Raw genomic sequence first — 19,366 nt, 5'->3', positions numbered from 1 at the left:
AGGGAAGATGGAATTCATTTATTACTTTTACTTTTGATACTATTAAGTATATTTTTGCAATTACATTTACTTTTGATACTTAAGTATGTTTAAAACCAAATACTTTTAGACTTTGACTCAAGTAGTATTTTACTGGTGACTTTCTGTTTTACTTCAGTCATTTTCTATTAAGGTATCTTTACTTTTACTCAATATGACAATTGGGGACTTTTTCCACCATGTGTGTGTGTGTGTGTGTGTGTGTGTCGCGTTCCATTTCAGCCCATGAAGGCCTGATCACGCAGTCTCCTCTGAACAGTTGATGTTGAGATGTGTCTGTTACTAATGAACTCTGCCTGCAATCTGAGGTGCAGTTTACTCAAATGAACTTATTCCTCTGGAGCAGAGGTAACTCTGGTCTTCCTTTCTTGTGGACGGTCGCTCATTGAAAGTGGCACCGCTACTGCTCAGTGATAGACATTTCAAGATACTATCCATTATGGTCTTCTGAAAATATAGCTTAATGCATTATGCGTGTATGTTGACCTGACCTTGTCTCTCTGTGCATATGCAGGTACACCCTYTGTTGATGCGCGAGCGGCGCTCCGAGTTGCACAGGAACAAGCTGCTGCGGAGGACAGTCAGCGTTCCTGTTGAGGGGAGGCACCATCCAGAGATGGGTAAGTTGGCCATGGGCMCTTCTATCTCTCTGAATTCTTTCTGACCATAGAAATACAGTCAATAGCTTGGAACCTCTGACCATAAAGCACAAATGTAATGTTGTACTTCCTGCTTTTACTTCCTGCTTTACTCTTATGGGGACMCTCGCAATGGCTGCCAGTCCACCCATTATGGCGTCATTGACTTGAATCGGAGGCCCGTTCTACTCATTCTAGTTCTGTGTTTCTGACTCTACCTGTCATGGGCTGCTCTCACCTTTCTCTGCCTTTCTACTTCGGATATTTTGTGATTGTCTTTCTTACTGCCTCTCTGACTCRTTGTCTCTGCCTGCCTCTTTGCCTTACTCCACCTCTCTCACTCTGCCTCTCTGCCTCATGTATGTCTCAGCATTGATACACTCCCATCRTCCACAYAGGGCCACTCTCCCCACAACAGTCTTGTGGGGATACTGCAATAGGCCACTCACTCCATATTTAACATGAACCTGTTCAGGTCTGACACAGCAATACTCTCCTATAACGGCACAGGCTACACAGGCCTACTGACTCCAGAAGAGTGATGCTCATCACACTCTAAGCATCTCTATGATATAGCATGTCATCAAACAGCCTTCCATTGAGAGCCATCTGCAGTGAGAGCCCATCCACACTGAGGAGATGCCCATACTGAATGGGATCGATGCCCCCCATGCGGCCAAGGCACCCCAGGCATCCCATTAATGAGCTGACTAACAGAAACCTGCCATGCTGTCATCAAATTCCACATTTACGGAGTCAGTGTCAAGGGAAATGCTTGTGACACAGTGACCCATTTCAGAAAGACTGTGACCTACTGCATAACTTGGAACTGAGATAACTTAGTGAGATCATCATTGGGATAATCCTAAAGTGAGAGTAGATTGGATGCAAGCAAGTGAGTAGATTGCATACACGTGGATTGGATGGGATAASGATAATCTACACTACCAGTCAAAAGYTTTAGAACACCTACTTTTTCTTTATTTTTACTATTTTCTACATTGTAGAATAATGGTGAAAACATCAAAACTATGAAATAACACATATGTAATCATATAGTAACCAAAAACGTGTTAAACAAATGAAAATATATTTTATATTTGAGATTCTTCAAATAGCCACCTTTCGCCTTGATGACAGCTTTGCACACTCTTAGCATTCTCTCAACCAGCTTCACTTGGATTTCCCACATATGCTGAGCACTGGTTGGCTGCTTTTCCTTCACATTGCGGTCCGACTCGTCCCAAACCATATCAATTTGGTTGAGGTCGGGAGATTGTGGAGACCAGGTCATCTGATGCAGCACTCCATCACTCTACTTCTTGGTCAAATAGCCTTTACACAGCCTGGAGGCATGTTGGGTCATAGTCCTGTTGAAAAACAAATGATAGTCCCACTAAGCCCAAACCAGATGGGATGGTATATCGCTGCAGAATGCTGTGATAGCCATGCTGGTAAAGTGTGCCTTGAATTCTAAATAAATCACAGACTGTGAACCCAGCAAAGCACCCCCACACCATAACACCTCCTCCTCCATGCTTTACGGTGGGAAATACACATGCGGAGATAATCTGTTCACCCACACCGCGTCTCACAAAGACAGGGCGGTTGGAACCAAAAATCTCAAATTTGGACTCCAGACCAAAGGACACATTTCCACCGGTCKAATGTGTTTCTTGGCCCAAGCAAGTCTCTTCTTATTATTGGTATCCTTTAGTAGTGGTTTCTTTGCAGCAATTCGACCATGAAGGCCTGATTCACACAGTCTCCTCTGAACAGTTGATGTTGAGATGTGTCTGTTACTTGAACTCTGTGAAGCATTTATTTGGGCTGCAATTTCTGAGGCTCGTAAGAGCGAGTTTCATCATAGTGTTTGATGGTTTTTTTGACTTCACTTGAAGATGTTCTTGAAATTTTCAGCATTGACTGAAAAAGTAATGATGGACTGTCATTTCTCTTTCCTTATTTGAGCTGTTCTTCCCATAATAGAGACTGGTCTTTTTACCAAATAGGCCTTTCTTCTGTATACCCCCCCCCCCCCCCCMCACACACCTGAGTAGGTGTTCTAAAACATTTGACCGGTATAAAACAAATCTTTGAAAATCCAATTTTGACAAGACTTCAAAAAAGAAAAAAAGGACACAAAGGCATGGAATCAAAATGACAGGCTAAACTGTCCAATGATACACAAGATTGCAAACAATGCTCTATGGGGGATGAGGTCAAATAGACCTTCCGATGTTGTCCTCTACTCACTTAAGTGCTTCATTCCAGGGACACATACAGTAAAAGTCATAGATTACTCTTGTGTTATAAAAAAACAAGCTTGAATTTGTATCCATCTTGGTATGCATCCATGTACTGTATCTATACATCAAACGTGAATTTTCATTTATCATCGTTTTGATAAATGAAGACACTTGACAACAATCCCAGCTGGGTCCTGATGTAATGACCATCTCTGATGAAGACATTTGGCTCTGCATCTATGATTAGGGACACATACGATACTTCAGTACGCTCTTTGGATTGGATACGGAAAGTTACTCAGACGCAATTAGTCTACTTCCCCATCCACTTCCTTGTATTGCACCTTGAAAGCACGGAAACGGTTAAAGTTGGAGCAATCAACATGCAATTAAGGCATTCGTCTTGCTAGATAATTGCAGTGTGCTGTAAATGTGTTATGCAAATATCTATTGTAATTAGAACTTCAACCTAAACCCTATCCACAGATGTTCTGCATGTAGCCACACAGACCAACCCAAAGTCTTTGCTCTGTGCGGAGCAGTCCAAGGTTACTGAAACAGCTCTCATCTTTGGTGGATTTTAGCCCATGTTGGGCCCTCTGTCCATGGTGTTGAGACACCCTATGTACCCTGGACATATTTAAGGTACATATAAGGTACAGTAGTTACAATAGGGAGACAAAGGCCTCCCGAGTGGTGCAGCAATCTAAGGCACTGTATTGCAGCGCTGAGGCGCCACTACAGTCTGGGGTTCAATAAGCGCGGATTGGCGKGTCATGTTTCAAAGGATGCATGTCTTGACCTTCGCCTGTCCCGAGCCCGTTGAGTTGCAGTGATGAGACAAGATCGTAACTACCAATTGGGGGGAAGAAATGGGTAAACATTTTTTTAAATGAAGAAAAMAAAATGAATAGGGAGACAGACTGTGTGGGGCGGTAGTGCCAATAGTGGAGTATAAGGAATCTGGCTTGAATAGCAGTTGCTGCATTATGGTGGAGGTACTGTAGTTAAACTATGTTAAATGGTTGCAATTGCAGTAGCATATATAATGGMAACTATAAGCACTATAGAGTAAAAAGTGGTGGTATGTTGTGTACTGCTGCAAAATGTTAGATGTCACGTTTCTGAGCCATTCAGCCATAAAGGGAAGTTATTGAAACTGTGTAGCTGGGGTTGTCTCTGTACTGTAGCATGTTTCTGTATTTACTGGCAGGGTAAGTTACATTTGTGTTAACTTGTCATTTCGAACAGCTCAAAGAGCAGGTCTGACCTACCACAAAACCCCTGTTTACCATATCAGATGTTAACCAAGTGAAACTCAGGCTGTTTCAAGCAGGCCACCATAGTCCCTGTGGCCAAGGAAGTGACGGTAACCTGCCTAAATGATTACCGCCCTGCAGCACTCACGTTGGTAGCCATGAAGTGCTTTGAAAGGCTGGTCATGGCTCACATCAACAGCATCCTCCCGGATGCCCTAGACCCACTCCAATTCGCATACCGCCCCAACAGATCCACAGATAACGCAATCTCAATCGCACTCCACACTGCCCTTCCCAACTGGACAAAAGGAACACCTATGTGAGAATGCTGTTCATTGATTACAGCTCAGCTTTCAACACCATAGTGCCCACAAAGCTTATCACTAAGTTAAGGACCCTGGGACTAAACACCTCCCTCTGCAACTAGATCCTGGACTTCCTGACGGGCCGCCCCCAGGTGGTAAGGGTAGGCAACAACACGTCTGCCACGCTGGTCCTCAACACTGGGGCCCCTAAGGGGTATGTACTTAGTCCCCTCCTGTACTCCCTGTTCACCCACGACTGCGTGGCCAAACACGACTCCAACACCATCATTACGTTTGCTGATGAAACAACAGTGGTAGGCATGATCACGACAATGATGAGAAGGCCTATAGGGAGCAGGTCAGAGAACTGCCAGTGTGGTGACAGGACAACAACCTCTCCCTCAATGTGAGCAAGACAAAAGAGCTGATCGTGGACTACAGGAAAAGGCGGGCCGAACAGGCCCCCATTAACATCGACGGGGCTGTAGTGGAGCGGGTCGAGAGTTTCAAGTTCCATGGTGTCCACATCACCAACGAACTATCATGTTCCAAATACACCAAGACAGTCGTGAAGAGGACACGACAACACCTTTTCCCCCTCAGGAGACTGAAAATATTTGTTATGGGTCCCCAGATCCTCAAAAATTTATACAGCTGCACTATCGAGAGCATCCTGACCGGTTGCATCACCACCTGGTATGGCAACTGCTCGGCATCTGACCGTAAGCGCTACAGAGGTTAGTGCGTACGGCCCAGTACATCACTGGGGCCAAGCTTCCTGCCATCCAAAACCCATATAATAGGCGGTGTCAGAGGAAGGCCCATAAAATTGTCAGAGACTCCAGTCACCCAAGTCATAGACTGTTTTCTYTGCTACCGCACGGCAAGCGGTAGCAGAGAGGCACCAAGTCTAGGGCCAAAATGCTCCTTAACAGCTTCTACCCCAAGCCATAAGACTGCTGAACAATTAATCAAATGGCCACCCGGACTATTTACATTGACCCCCCCCCYCCCYTTGTTTGTACACTGCTGCTACTCACTGTTTATTATCTATGCATAGTCACTTCATCCCTACCTGCATGTACAAATTACCTCAACTAACCTCTACCCCCGCACACTGACTCGGTACCGGTACCCCCTGTATATAGCCTCKTTATTGTTATTTTATTGTGTTACTTATAATTTTTTACTTTAGTTTATTTGGTAAATATTTTCTTAACTCTTCTTGAACTGCACTGTTGGTTAAGGGCTTGTAAGTAAGCATTTCATTGTAAGGTCTACACTTGTTGTATTCGGCGCGTGTGACAAATAAAGTTTGATTTGATAGAGCAAGGTCAGCAAAGGGACTTGATTATGTAATATAATGAGAGAAACAATCCTTTTAAATCTTTATTGGCATTGAAGTGCATGCTCCTGATCCTATTGGCTCTCTTGCAATAACGTTCATTCAARGAGTACATTCTGTGCTAATAGAAGGAAAATATATTGTTTTCTCTCTCTCTTATTAACCTCCTCAAAATTGGATGTGATTATCTGCATTAATGAAGTTGGCCTTCGATGTTATGTGTTTGAAATTGACTTTCACCACGGCTGCTCAGTCATTGAGGGAAATCCATGTTATCTGAATGAATTAACCTCAGGCTAAATCAAAAACATCATGTAGCTAGCTAACTGCTTATCTGATTGATAGCCTTTGGCTGAATGGAAATTCAATGTAAAAACAYAACGTGTTGTTCGTATTTTCCTCCATTATAAACTTGTGTTCTCCGTCTACTGGGACAACATTGGCATTTTGATATTTTATTYATAGGAGTTGTTCCACATCCCATCTTAAAGGTACAACACTAGCGTGTATAACTGAACTAATTTCTCCTCCAATAACTTTAAGAAAATGAATCATAATAAACAGTATAAATTATGGATTTTCCCCAGCCTTTTAACTCATTAAAACAACATGCAATGTCTTTGAGGTTCCACCAGGGACAAAACAACTGTCAGGGTAAGAGTGGAACTCAGATGTGGTTCATGTTTGCAGCATACTCCAGCAGCTACCGCTAACCTGCCAACCCATCAACAACCTCAGTACAGTTACCATGCATGTGCGTAGTTTGTATTCTCTAGCATTATATATTAGATTAGTGAGTCTGTTACTCAGATTTCTTTGTTTTGAGCAATTCAGCCTCCGTTGACACCAAAAAACAACTGCATCATTACGCAATACGATCCCATTAGCCAACCCCAATTATGCTATTCTCTGTTTGCTACCACATGGGAATACTAAAGGACACTTCAATATGTTTTAATTGCAGCATGAAGCATACATAGTACTGTAGCAGTATCAACAACAGTATTGTTTGTTTTAGTGAGACTATTAGTACTATATAAAGTTAACAGTGCAGGATGACAGGGAGCCTGTGAGTCTGTCACTGATGGAACTGCAAATCCACCCCCAAAGCTGCCGCTTGTCTTTGGGGAGATTTGCTGAGTCATCTTGCTGTCTTAATGTTGGAACTCCGAATGAATACAAATGGAGCGCTACTGTAGCTTTGTTTAACGGTTTATGGACATGAGCAGGGGAACATTCACTGGGGAAAGGGGCAGAGAGAGAGAGATGGTTCATGGAATTGTATGCCTACTAAGCTAGAATCAATACTGTTTCCTGGCAACATTTTACATCACTGTTCCCACACTTCTTCGAAATGACGTAAAGCTACTTCATGTGGAACAAGTAGTCAAATTATATTTCACTTAAAGGGAAGATTGTAGAATTAAGTTTATTTTAAAACATTCTGATTTGTTTTATACCCTATCACTTTACATTTGTATTTTGGGAGAAATKTATATTTTAACCGAATTTGACCGAAGTCAGGTCGGAAAGCGTTCGGAAATGTAACATGAAGAGGAGCACTACAGGAGTAAGAGTGAAACCACTGCCCACATAAGACGGTGAATACCCACATCATACAGAGTCCTACTATTGTTAAAAATATATATTTTGSCACTCTGAATAAAGCCAATTTATCATCTGATCATATCCTGTGATTTTTTTTACTCTGTATCAGCTCATTAAAAAAATAAACACTAATACAGCTCGCTGGCCTTTTGCATAGCCYCTTTCCACCCCTGGCTTACCCCTACTAGCTAACCACTAGCAGTCTTGAAACACATCACTTATTAGCAGTTCAGCACATYAGCATTTCTCGCTGATACACAAAATCTGCTACACAACATCAAGATAAACCTTTACCATCATAATAGACATTGATCATCTATAACCGAACTGGCTAAGACTCTGTTGTTGGCCGATTGTAGCTATAGCTAATGACATGCTAACCTGAGTGCTACTACTAGCAGCAGTAAACCCAGGTATAATGGCTAAAACAAACATTGATTACCATGATATCCTGCAAAAAAAGATCAGTGTGTACTGCCCCTCAAAGCCGTAATGTTTTGTTGGTAWAGGAGTTTCTGATAAATGTAATTCAAATTGCAAAAATRTGTGTATAAGTGTATAAAATGTAAAAAAATCATTAACTTTTGTATAAGATGGAATATCAATCTACAKTGTTAGATTTGTGGAAATATATTGTGCAACCTTCTCTTTAATAAGCGTAACAACCAGCAGTGTAGAGAGTGCTACTACACAGTAAATATGTATTCCTTGGGGCTGTATATTATAAAAAATTAGGCAAATGTGATTTAAAGATAATGTTTTTATAATTAACATCTTAGCTACAATACATTTTTTTCAAGACGGGTCTTTYAGAATCCTCTTTGTAATTGAAATTTTGACAAAAAAAATCCCCCTTTAATAAATGATTACTGATCAATTTATCAATTACAAGGTACAAGAAATGACATGTTAAGAAATGGAGTGAAGCACCATTGAAAATACCATGCCTAAATTAGAAAATAGCTTTTTATGCAGAGCAGCTATGTAAATGTCGACATTATGTAAGTGCTCACATATCCTGTGATATATCCTGAGGATGAAATAGAGCAATAACAATAACAACAGCAGTAGCAGCACAGCTCCTGGTTTGACTGGCAGTTGTCCATGGGTCTCTTGTGTAGGCTGGTTTCCCTTCCTCAGCCCTGAGTGTGTAAGTCAGCTCTCATACATTGGTTGGCTGTAGTCTTAAAATACTTCCCTCTACAAAATATCTCTCTGCACTGAGACTAGGGTCARGGATTTACTGCAACTTTCTTCAACTTCAATTAAACTCAGTCTCAAATACCCACCTGTCCCTTTAAATAGCTGGGCATCGGCACACATTTCAGCAAATACATAAGTATTCAGACCCTTTGCTATCAGACTCAAAATTGAGCTCAGGTGCATCCTGTTTCCATTGATCATCCTTGAGATGTTTCTACAACTTGATTGAAGTCCACCTGTGGTAAATTCAATTGATTGGACATGAATTGGAAAGGCACACACCTGTCTATATAAGGTCCCACAGTTGACAGTGCATGTCAGAGCAAAAACCAAGCCWTGAGATCAAAGGAATTGTCCGTAGAGCTCCGAGACAGAATTGTGTCGATGCACAGATCTGGGGAAGGGTACCAAAACATTTCTGCAGCGTTGAAGGKCCCCAAGAACACAGTGACCTCCATCATTCTTAAATGGAAGAAGTTTGGAACCACCAAGACTCTTCCTAGAGCTGGCCGCCCGGCCAAACTGAGCAATCGGGGGAGAAGAGCCTTGGTYAGGGAGGTGACCAAGAACCCGATTGTCAATCTGACAGAGCTCTGGAGTTCCTCTGTGGAGATGGGAGAACCTTCCAGAAGGACAACCATCTCTGCAGCACTCCACAAATCAGGCCTTTATGGTAGAGTGGCAAGACAGAAGCCACTCTTCAGTAAAAGGCACATGACAGCCTGCTTGGAGTTTGCCAAAAGGCACCTAAAGACTCTCAGACCATGAGAAACAAGATTCTATAGTTAACCATGGTGGTGGCAACATCATGCTGTGGGGATGTTTTTCAGCGGCAGGGATTGGRAGACTAGTCAGGATTGAGGCATAGTACAGAGAGATCCTTGATGAACACCTGCTCCAGAGCGCTCAGGACCTCAAGACAACGCAGGAGTGGCTTCCGAACAAGTCTTTGAATGTCCTTGAGYGGCCCAGCCAGAGCCTGGACTTGAACCCGATCAAATATCATTGGAGAGACCTGAAAATAGCTGACAGAGCTTGAGATGATCTGCAGAGAAGAATGGGAGAAACTCCCCAAATACAGGTGTGCCAAGCTTGTAGCGTCATACCCAAGAAGACTTGAGGTAGTAATCGCTGCAAAAGGTGCTTAAACAAAGTACTGAGTAAAGGGTCTGAATACTTATGTGAATGTGATATCTGTTTTTTATTTTTAAGACATTTGTTAAAATGTAAAAAATAAAAAATAAAGGTTTTCGCTTTGTCAATATGAGGTATTGGGTGTAGATTGATGAGGGAAAAAAACTATTTAATACATTTTAGAATAAGGCTGTAACCTAACAAAATTTGTAAAAGGCAAGGGGTCTGAATACTTTCCGAAGGCACTGTATAGACCAAGGTCAAATTGCGTGGGACAAATTGACCCAGAACATCATGGWTGTCACTATTCYGGTAGCGGGTCTAATTTAATTGTAAAACATGTAATTATGGGGTCTACCGAGTGGCGCAGAATTCTAAGGCACTGCATCGCAGTGCTAGAAGCGTTACTACAGACCCGGGTTCATTTCCGGGCTGTGCCACAACTGGCCGGGAGTCCCATAGGACAGCGCACAATTGGCCCAACGTCACCCGGGTTAGGGGAGGATTTTACTTGGCTCATCGTTCTCTAGCGACTCCTTGTGGCARGCCGGGTACCTGCGGGCTGACCCCGGTCACCAGTTGAAAGGTGTTTCCCCGACACATTGGTGTGGCTGGCTTCCGGGTTAAGCTGGCGGGTGTTAAGGAGCGCGGTTAGGTGAGTCATGTTTCCGAGGACGCATGACTCCACCTTTGCTTCTCCCGAGCCCATTGGGGATTTGCAGCGATGAGACACGATTGAAAATTGGRGAGAAAAAGGGCATTAAAATACAAACAAACAAACAAACAAAAAAACAAAAAAAGAATTATGTGTTTTACAAGTTTGAGACCCATACTTAGGAAAGTAGATGAAGGGTCATGGTGGAAGAGTTACGTAAAATAGTATTTTTGTGATTTTCAAACTCTAAGGGAAGCGTTAAATTGACAATAGTCTGGTGGGTGAGAATATAATCAATTGTTACATTTTATATGAAGAATCTGATGAACAGTGCAGCCTGAAATTGACATAGAGGCAGGGAAACAAAACGGAGTCCCAAAAAGTGACTTGTCAAAATGATCCTACAGAGTCACAAGCAGGTAAGACGTGTTGATGTCTATATAGTATCAGAAAGAGCAGATTCTGCAGTTTCCAAATGACTCTTAAAAATGACCCATTGAGCTGTTTTTCAAAATACAACTTTTTGGCAGAATTACTGTGATTACTGTCAACACTCAAAGCACTTATATTTAAGCTCAAAATATGCCACTCTGTTTTTTAATGCATTTTCTTAAATTCATAATGTTCCTTAAGACCTCCAGGGGACCATGACAYAATGTCCCAAGAACATTTTGAAAATGTCTTTGGGGATGTCCCCGGGTCCAACCAGGAACTACACAAATCCTCCAGGGGACCATGACACAACGTACTAAGAACGTTCAGGGGAACCTTCAGGGGTCAAACCTAGTACTATAAAAAGGTCTCCCAGAGAACGTTCCCTTGGGACCATTGCACAACGTCCTAAGGACTAGTAAAATGAAAGTCATGAGAACGTCCGAGAAAGGTCCTGACATGGTCCTCGGTGACGTACAAGGAACTAGACAGAAGTACCCCAAAGAATTCTCCCTTGGGACCATCACGCAACGTTCTAACGTCAATGGGATAACATCCCACTGAGACCATTTAGGGACCTAATGGGAATGACGGCGAATGTCCTCAGGTCATCTCCTGTTTGCTGGGATATAGACTAGAACAGTGGTCACCAACCTTTTCTTTATTGAGATCACTTTCTGAGTCAAAGTGCAAGCTGAGTTCAATTCTCTGCTGGGCACAGGAGATCAAGTGCGCCTACAACGTAGCCTTTTGTGTGATGTCAATTAAATGATCTGTAGCCTATAGGGCCGACAGGGAATGGGAAAATAAGTACAGGGCAAAGTTATATTTCCAATGAAATTAACTTCCTAAAAATGATATGGTATTTACATTGACGGGGGGAAAATGTGGCTTTTTTCATATGTAGTAAGAGAGGTCTGATTTTCTCCATGTACTGTAGGCCCTTMTATTTCAAAACTCGAGTCTCAAGCTAGGTCAGTGGCGACCCGTCATTCAGGGCAGGTGGGGCAGAGCCTGTTATGAAACCCACCTGTTTAGTTTAAATGAAAAATATATATTGTTTGCCTGTTTTGCTTGTTATTTTGGCATTAATGTGTTACATATCAGTTTGCAAACAKTGTAAAAAAKAAATGTATTGAGTTGATAAAGCTGCATGCAGACATGGTCTCTTTTTTGCTTTCTTGAGTAAGGYAGYTCCAAAATGCAAGTGTTTCAGCCTAGTTCAGTGCTTTCTGTGGAGGGGCAGCCAGCGGAAAATACAGAGCATAGGGGTTGTTAATCTTCTCTAGTTGCGCCGTGATTGGCTCAGTGTTCTGTCACTCATGGTGACATTACGTCATCTCAAAATCTACAGGGAAAGCTAGAAAGKTCAAGCCCCCTTGGGTGCTGCCATAGGTTTATATTAGAAGTGCCCATCCAAGAAGGCTCAAGGTCGTTGGCCACAGATAAAATGACATCAAATCACGTTATATCTACAGTAGCTTTGATTGGACTGATCATGTCAACATCATACTTTCAAAATCTTAACTAGCAAGTTAGAGAAAACAGTCATTATCATGAATCACATCAACAATCTACTGGTAAATCCTTTTCAATCCTTGTCATATGAAGAGAAATGATAGATAAAATGTATCGGTGCTCATCGGCCATTGGACATAAACATTACACAACAACATATTCAACAATGAGTGGTTTGGAAGGAATCAGTGGCTAACTGCAAGCATTGCAAAGCAATCACTAATTTGCTTCCCCTGCCTGCTATTTRGTGGAGAGGGTGTGTGGTCCAAGTCTGGGTTTAAGGGTCTCTTTTCAAAGCTTAAAAGGATAAACATTCACACGCAACACCATAGGCCAGAAAARGTTGAATACATTGGCCATGCTGTCAATCCAGCATGACTTCTGCCGCGTTCAAAACAACTTGAAATGCAGAACTGGGAAATCTCAGACTTCAGTGTGTTCTTGACAACTGGGAACTCTGAAAAAACGAGCTCCGACTGGGAAAATAAGTTYTGAACGGTTATCCAATACGGAATTCCAAGTYGGGAACTCAGGCCTCTTTTTAGAGCTCCGACCTGAAGATATCATGATTCGATCTTGTTTTTTTCTGAGTTCCCAGTTGTCTTGAAAGCACCATAAATCTAGAGAATGCCAGACTTTGATGACAAAGTTTCATGACAAAATTTGTCCACAATAAGGACCGCTGCACCACCTTCCTGTTCAAGTGAGCACAACACAATGGTGAGTCCTAAAATGTCTTGCTGCTGCATAAATTATGTAATATGCAAGGGAGATATGTATACTGCAGCTAAGAAAGTAATAGTAAGTGTATGTTGTGTAGTAAGCTGTTAGTAGCCCATGTGCATCACCTTAATAATTTGGTCCCTTTCCCCCTCATGACTTAGCCTACTGTTCTGACTTAGCCTACTGTTCTGACATTTCTCTAAAACAGCCTGTTTTAGAGAAATGTCATCATCGAATATTGTAAGAGCTTTCATTGTCTGCTTATACAGTATGCCCCCTTTATTTATCCTTCGGTTCTGACTTGTGTACAGGGAGAATACTGTAAGAATGGCCCATGTTCTGAATTCTGTCGCTGTTCATTTCAAAAGTGCTGATATATAGTTATATTGACAACATCCATCTTAGATGGCTCGTTAATGTCTTAATCAAAATTACGGATTGCCTCTTATTCGCTCATCGTTCCCTTATGCYATGGCTTGTACATCTCAATTGTCAGTAGAAACCACATTTGTTTAAGCAAGTCAGCCATATCCCAGCTATGTTTTTTAAAAAGGCGTTGAGGTTGAATKAATTGTTTTTCGCTGTGTGCTCGTCGAAGCTGCTGTAGACATGGTGACCTAAGCCAGGGGTTCTCAAAAATAATATACAATGTAATATTATGAATCTACAATGTATGTTCTTAACCCTGGGCAACATAGGCCTGGTAGGTTTACAGGGATATTGGTATCCACAATAAGCCTATTCTCCACTAATTGTATTCTCCCCCACAATAAAAAAACAACTACATAAATGCACTGTAATTTAAGCTTTAAAACTGCACCATTTTCTCTCTGCCTCATTAAAAAAATTGTAGAATTGCAGGACATTAGCTTTAAAGCTGCAATAACAATGAAAATCTCTGCCTCATTAAAACAACGTGTAGAATTGCAGGAAATTAGCTTGAAAACTGCAAGATGTTCTCTCCGATGCCAAGAGGCGGGCCTTTAAAACATTCCTTYCCAGGGCCCGAGACTTGGTTTGTCCAGCCATGCACTGCCGAAGTCATAGTAAAACTTATTGTATGCTATTCTTATCCCACTGGAGTTGTGTTCTGACTATGGAATAGCCTGCAGACTAAACTTAAACTTGAGACTCTTGTCCCCCGTTGCCTATTTTAATATTTATTGGAGGATTTTTATTTTTGTATTGCTTGTAACTGTTTCGGGTAATGCAAGTTTTGTGCTGTTAGTAGAATAACCTATGTGTAAATGTAATCTGTTGCTGTATTTTTTGTGTTATCTGTGATCGTTTGTTTTGTCTTGTGTAGTTTCTAATCATTGTACCTAAACTGTATGTGTAAACATGTATACGCAGGCCCAGCTGTAAAAGAGACCTTGGTCTCAGTCTGTGTTCCTTGTTGTATAAGGTTATAAATATGAATTTGCTATCACAAAAGGTGTCCCCTGCCCCCAAAAGTTTGAAAACCCCTGATCTAAGCTATCCAATTGGCCAGCGGAATGCCTACAGGTGCACCTGATTTAGCTCTCTTGGCCCGCCGAGTTTGTATCTTCAGACAAATAAAATGGGTTAAATGGGAACACTTCGCCTACCCGGCATGCAGGGCAGTGAATCAAGTGCACCTATCACATATTGGCGAAAGGCTACAACAAAAATATTTTTTTTAAATTGCCAGCATGATTGTACCTTTCGTTTAAGCTGCTGTACGAAAAGATTAGTTATCGTTGCATCCTCCACATAAATGTCATAATGGGTACTGGGTGGCTGTATCACTGTCATTTGACCAAATGAGATCGATCGGGGCAGGCAGGCAGTTGGGCCTTCCTATTATCCCATATAATCGTTCTGAAAACGACTGTTGAGTTCCATAAATTGTCTGTCCAATATCTCATTCCATTATGCCTGTAAATCCAAGTTGTTCCTAACGGGGGCTGCATTCCCCACTGCATGGGTCCGAGATCCTCAAAAGGTTCTACAGCTGCCAACATCGAGAGACATCCTGACTGTGGCATCACTGCCTGGTACGGCAATTGCTCGGCCTCCGACCGCAAGGAACTACAGAGGGTAGTGCGTACGGCCCAGTACACTTATTGGGGCTAAGCTGCCTGCCATCCAGGACCTCTATACCAGGGCGGTGTCAGAGGAAGGCCCTAAAAAATGTCAAAGACCAGCCACCCAGTCATAGACTGTTCTCTCTACTACCGCATGGCAAGCGGTACCGGAGTGCCAAGTCTAGGACAAAAAGGCTTCTCAACAGTTTACCCCAAGCCATAAGACTCCTGAACAGGTAATCAAATGGCTACCCAGACTATTTGCATTGTGTGCCCCCCCAACCCCAAACCCTCTTTAGGCTGCTGCTACTCTCTGTTTTCATATATGCATAGTCACTTTAACTATACATTCATGTACATACTACCTCAATTGGGCCGACCAACCAGTGCTCCTGATATGGCTAACCGGGCTATCTGCATTGTGTCCCGTCACCCACCACCACCCCTCTTTTACACTACTGCTACTCTCTGTTCATCATATATGCATAGTCACTTTAACCCTATCTATATGTACAACTACCTCAATCAGCCCGACTAACCGGTGTCTGTATGTAGCCCGCTACTGTATGTAGCCTCGCTACTGTATATAGCCTCGCTACTGTATATAGCTCGCACTGTTATTTTCACTGTCTTTTTACATTTGTTTTTATTTCTTACTTACTCTTGTTCACCTAATACTTATTTGCACTATTGGTTAGAGCCTGTAAGTAAGCATTTCACTGTAAGGTCTACACCTGTTGTATTCGGCGCACGTGACAAATAAACGTTGATTTGATTTGATGTAACATGCGAGTTGCCAAACCTTGCTGGCAGTTTTCTGTTTCAGGAACTGGTAGCTACATCCCAATTGTGGATTCATCCGTTAGCTTAAGGATTTTATCGAAATCACCACCAAGCCCACCCGTGCCTACGGCCCTGACACACCACAAACACACACGCACACACCTCACCTTCTCCTGACATGAAATGTGTTCCAGAGCTTTAGTACAGCAGCATATTCTTATGGGAAAAAATGCACCATTCAGTTGCTACACACAGCAACCCCCCGCAACTCAGACTATTATGTTCTGACACCCTACCCCCCCCCCCGACTCAGCTAGTACTGTAATGTACTGACAACCCCAACAGCTAATGCTATACCATTCCAACAGGACCATATCTCTAACGCAAGATGTCAATCATTTCTCTCCCTTATGGCTTTCATAGACCATGACTCGCTCCTTTTGCATACAAATGTATGCTTTTGCTATATTTCCTCTTTGTGCATCTCAAATAGGTGCATGCCAGTTGCTACAAATGGGTTAGCCAAGAATCAGTAGTCGTTACTGCCATACACAATTAAATGGATGGAGTTGAAATGGAGGGAGTTGGGTGTTGAAGAAAGTGACCAAGCAAAGATAAAACAACCTTGGTCCTCACGTCATATACAAGAGCATTTATGCCAGTACATCCGTTTACACAAAAGAGGCAAAAATAGCTATTGACTGGAGAGTATTGCTGAGAAATATAAGAACAGTGCGGTGTGGTCTTGAAGTCATAACGGATATTACATGTCATTATGATGGCCAACTTTCCTTCATGTAGTACAAATTGTATTAGAGCTTGCTCTAGCCCCTCTCTCTCTCTGTCTGTCTCTCTATCTCTCCATCTCTGTTTATCTCTCTCTCCCCCCTCTCTCTGTCTCTCTCTCTGTCTATGTCTCTCTGTCTCTGTCTATCTCTCCATCTCTCTCTCTATCTCTCCATCTCTCTGTTTCTCTCTCTCCCCCTCTCTCTCTCTATGTCTATGTCTCTCTCTATCTCTCCGCTCCTCTCTCTCTGTCTATGTCTCTCTGTCTCTATCTATCTCTCCATCTCTCTGTTTCTCTCTCTCCCCCTCTCTCTCTCTATGTCTATGTCTCTCTCTCTCTATCTCTCCGCTCCTCTCTCTCTGTCTGTCTCTAACACCTTTATCTCAATGCCCCTATAGGTATGTATTGTATATCTATTAAATCTAACTCGGCTCTCTGGCTCTGTTCGCACACGTAGAGTGTCGTTACCAGGCTCTCCAGCTCCACTAGTCAGGATCTTAATTGAATATTTGCACACAGCCGTGTGCTGCAGCTCCGGAGGCACGTGGTTTTCCAGAGACAGAATACCGGTGTTGTCAGGCCAACACTCCCACTCTGACTGACTGTCAACTAAAGGCTCCACCGCGCTCTGTGAAGCTAGAAAGGAGCTCATATACTTGGTCTATCAGTAAGTTATAGAGTAAGAATGGATGGGAGATGGGGAGATACAGTATTCACACCATATGGTGGGTGAATGGGATGTTGTAAATGGGAAGGCGATGTATGTGTTATGGGTGTGAGGCTGTAGGGTATCTACAGAAGGTGTGCGAACATCCATGCAAATATCTTCACATGCAAGAGAATGCGTGGGCTTGTGTTGGTGTATACCGCACTGTAATTGTATGTGTGTGTGTGTGTGCATGTGCGCATGTGTGCATGTGTCTGTACTGTAAACTGTGTCTGTGCCTCCAATGCGTTCCCAGTTTCCCACGTGCCTGTGCCTGTGCCCCCCACTGCCAACATCCCAGTTTACTCTTCAGCCTTGGCACTCCACCTAGCCAGGTGGCACTGTGCACRCTTCAAGTGTGTCCTCGTTTCATACCATCCCTCTATCCTATCTGATGGAGAGAGACAGGGAGAGAACTATGTGAACGGGTTGGACATTTGTATTGCATGGAGTAAGCAAGGGATGTGAAAAGAAAGAGTAAATGACAGTGGTGAGAGAGACGGAAAGATTACTACAATAGTACATCCGCCTTAGGTTCACATCACTAATGGTAACCATGGAAATAATTATAGAGCAGACACACAGACGTTAGAGAGAATGCAAGAGAGAGAGAGAGAGAGAGAGTGAGAGAGAGGGAGCGAGAGAGTGGGTGAACGAGAGAAAATGTGTGTGTGGGAGGGGGTGTAGTAAATTGTTTTCTGCAATACTTAAATGAACCAATCCCTGTAATTCTTATAGCTCAGTGTCTTACTATCTGTAATGCGATGGGTTAAAATGTTGGTCCAAGCTTACAGTTGTCATGGAAACAGATCTAAGTCACCCTTTACCCATTTGGAAATACTGATTGCTTTAAATATACTATAAAGTGCCATCACCGGCGATGTCTTRAGTGACTGAAATTAAAAATGTCTGGCTTTTTAGCTGTTGGTGATAAAAGAGTASCGCAAATTGTGCTTTGATGTAGGTCTACGTGAASATAGGCATAGCGTTTTGTCACCATTACAGATGTGTTTGRGTACTTATGATGTACTCAGTTATCATTGTCTTTCCATGATAGATCCTGTTATTTGCATTGAAACCATTACACCTACCCCAGATTTGTCTTGTGTCTCTGTGTGTGTTTCTGTATGCATGAGCGGGTTGCARCTTTCAGTGTCATAGTCATATTGTTACGCTCATGCCTCCCACACACTTGGCCCTAGCTCTGCACCTCTCATTCTCCCAGATGTGTGTGTGTGAGTGAGARGGGGCAGGAAGAGAGTGATGAAGGGGGTGGAGAGAGAGAAAGAGAGAGCGCATTCTGGGCACCTCATACTAGTACTGTACTTACAATCACTCCATTACTCGACTCCCACACCCTTTCAAAACGTCGCTGTCCTATCCCTTTAACAAAACTGAGATAGAGCGAGAGAGAGGGAGATGTGAAGGCAAAGCAAGGCAAGGCATAAGTGCTGCTCCAACCATATACACCTGTGTGACACAGTCTCGTTCGACATAGGTTGGATAAGACCTCCATCGAAGGAGAGGCGGATTACTTGAGGATGGACTATACTTTCTAGAAACTGGATAAGGGATGCTAATTTGGAAATATTCACCCGGTTATTCTATGCTGTAGGACACTGTTCACTTTCGTGTTGCTGTTTCGCTGTTATTTTTGTATGACGTTTGCGTTTTGATGGTCACCAATGATTCGCGCTTCCTGTACTTGCAAGAGTAGCCTGTCCAGGCGCTGGCACAGCATCTGCTAAACTGCTGCTAGTTCAATATTCTCTGCCGATTTGGGAACTAAGAAAGCATCGGTGTATCAACGGAAAGAGGACTTCGAATATCTTTCCCCCTGCATAAGAGTAGGACTTGTCGGAGCGCATCCGAAGGCGCACTAGCCTATTTCCAATAATTGGCACACAGGACAGGCGGACCTCGCGCACCCCCCC

General features: G+C 42.8%; 1 protein-coding gene across 1 annotated transcript in view; it reads left to right on the top strand.

Moving 5' to 3' along the window:
- The window catches only part of LOC111965136 (ras/Rap GTPase-activating protein SynGAP-like), a 113,173-nt gene that overhangs the window by 44,578 nt on the left and 49,229 nt on the right, over positions 1-19,366 (top strand). Inside the window, 1 exon segment of the mRNA XM_070444011.1 lies at positions 554-659. Coding sequence (XP_070300112.1) covers positions 554-659 — 106 coding nt within the window.

Source organism: Salvelinus sp. IW2-2015, linkage group LG6.1 (assembly GCF_002910315.2).
Source record: "Salvelinus sp. IW2-2015 linkage group LG6.1, ASM291031v2, whole genome shotgun sequence".
Taxonomy (NCBI): domain Eukaryota; kingdom Metazoa; phylum Chordata; class Actinopteri; order Salmoniformes; family Salmonidae; genus Salvelinus; species Salvelinus sp. IW2-2015.
This window is presented reverse-complemented; position numbering and strand designations above follow the sequence as displayed.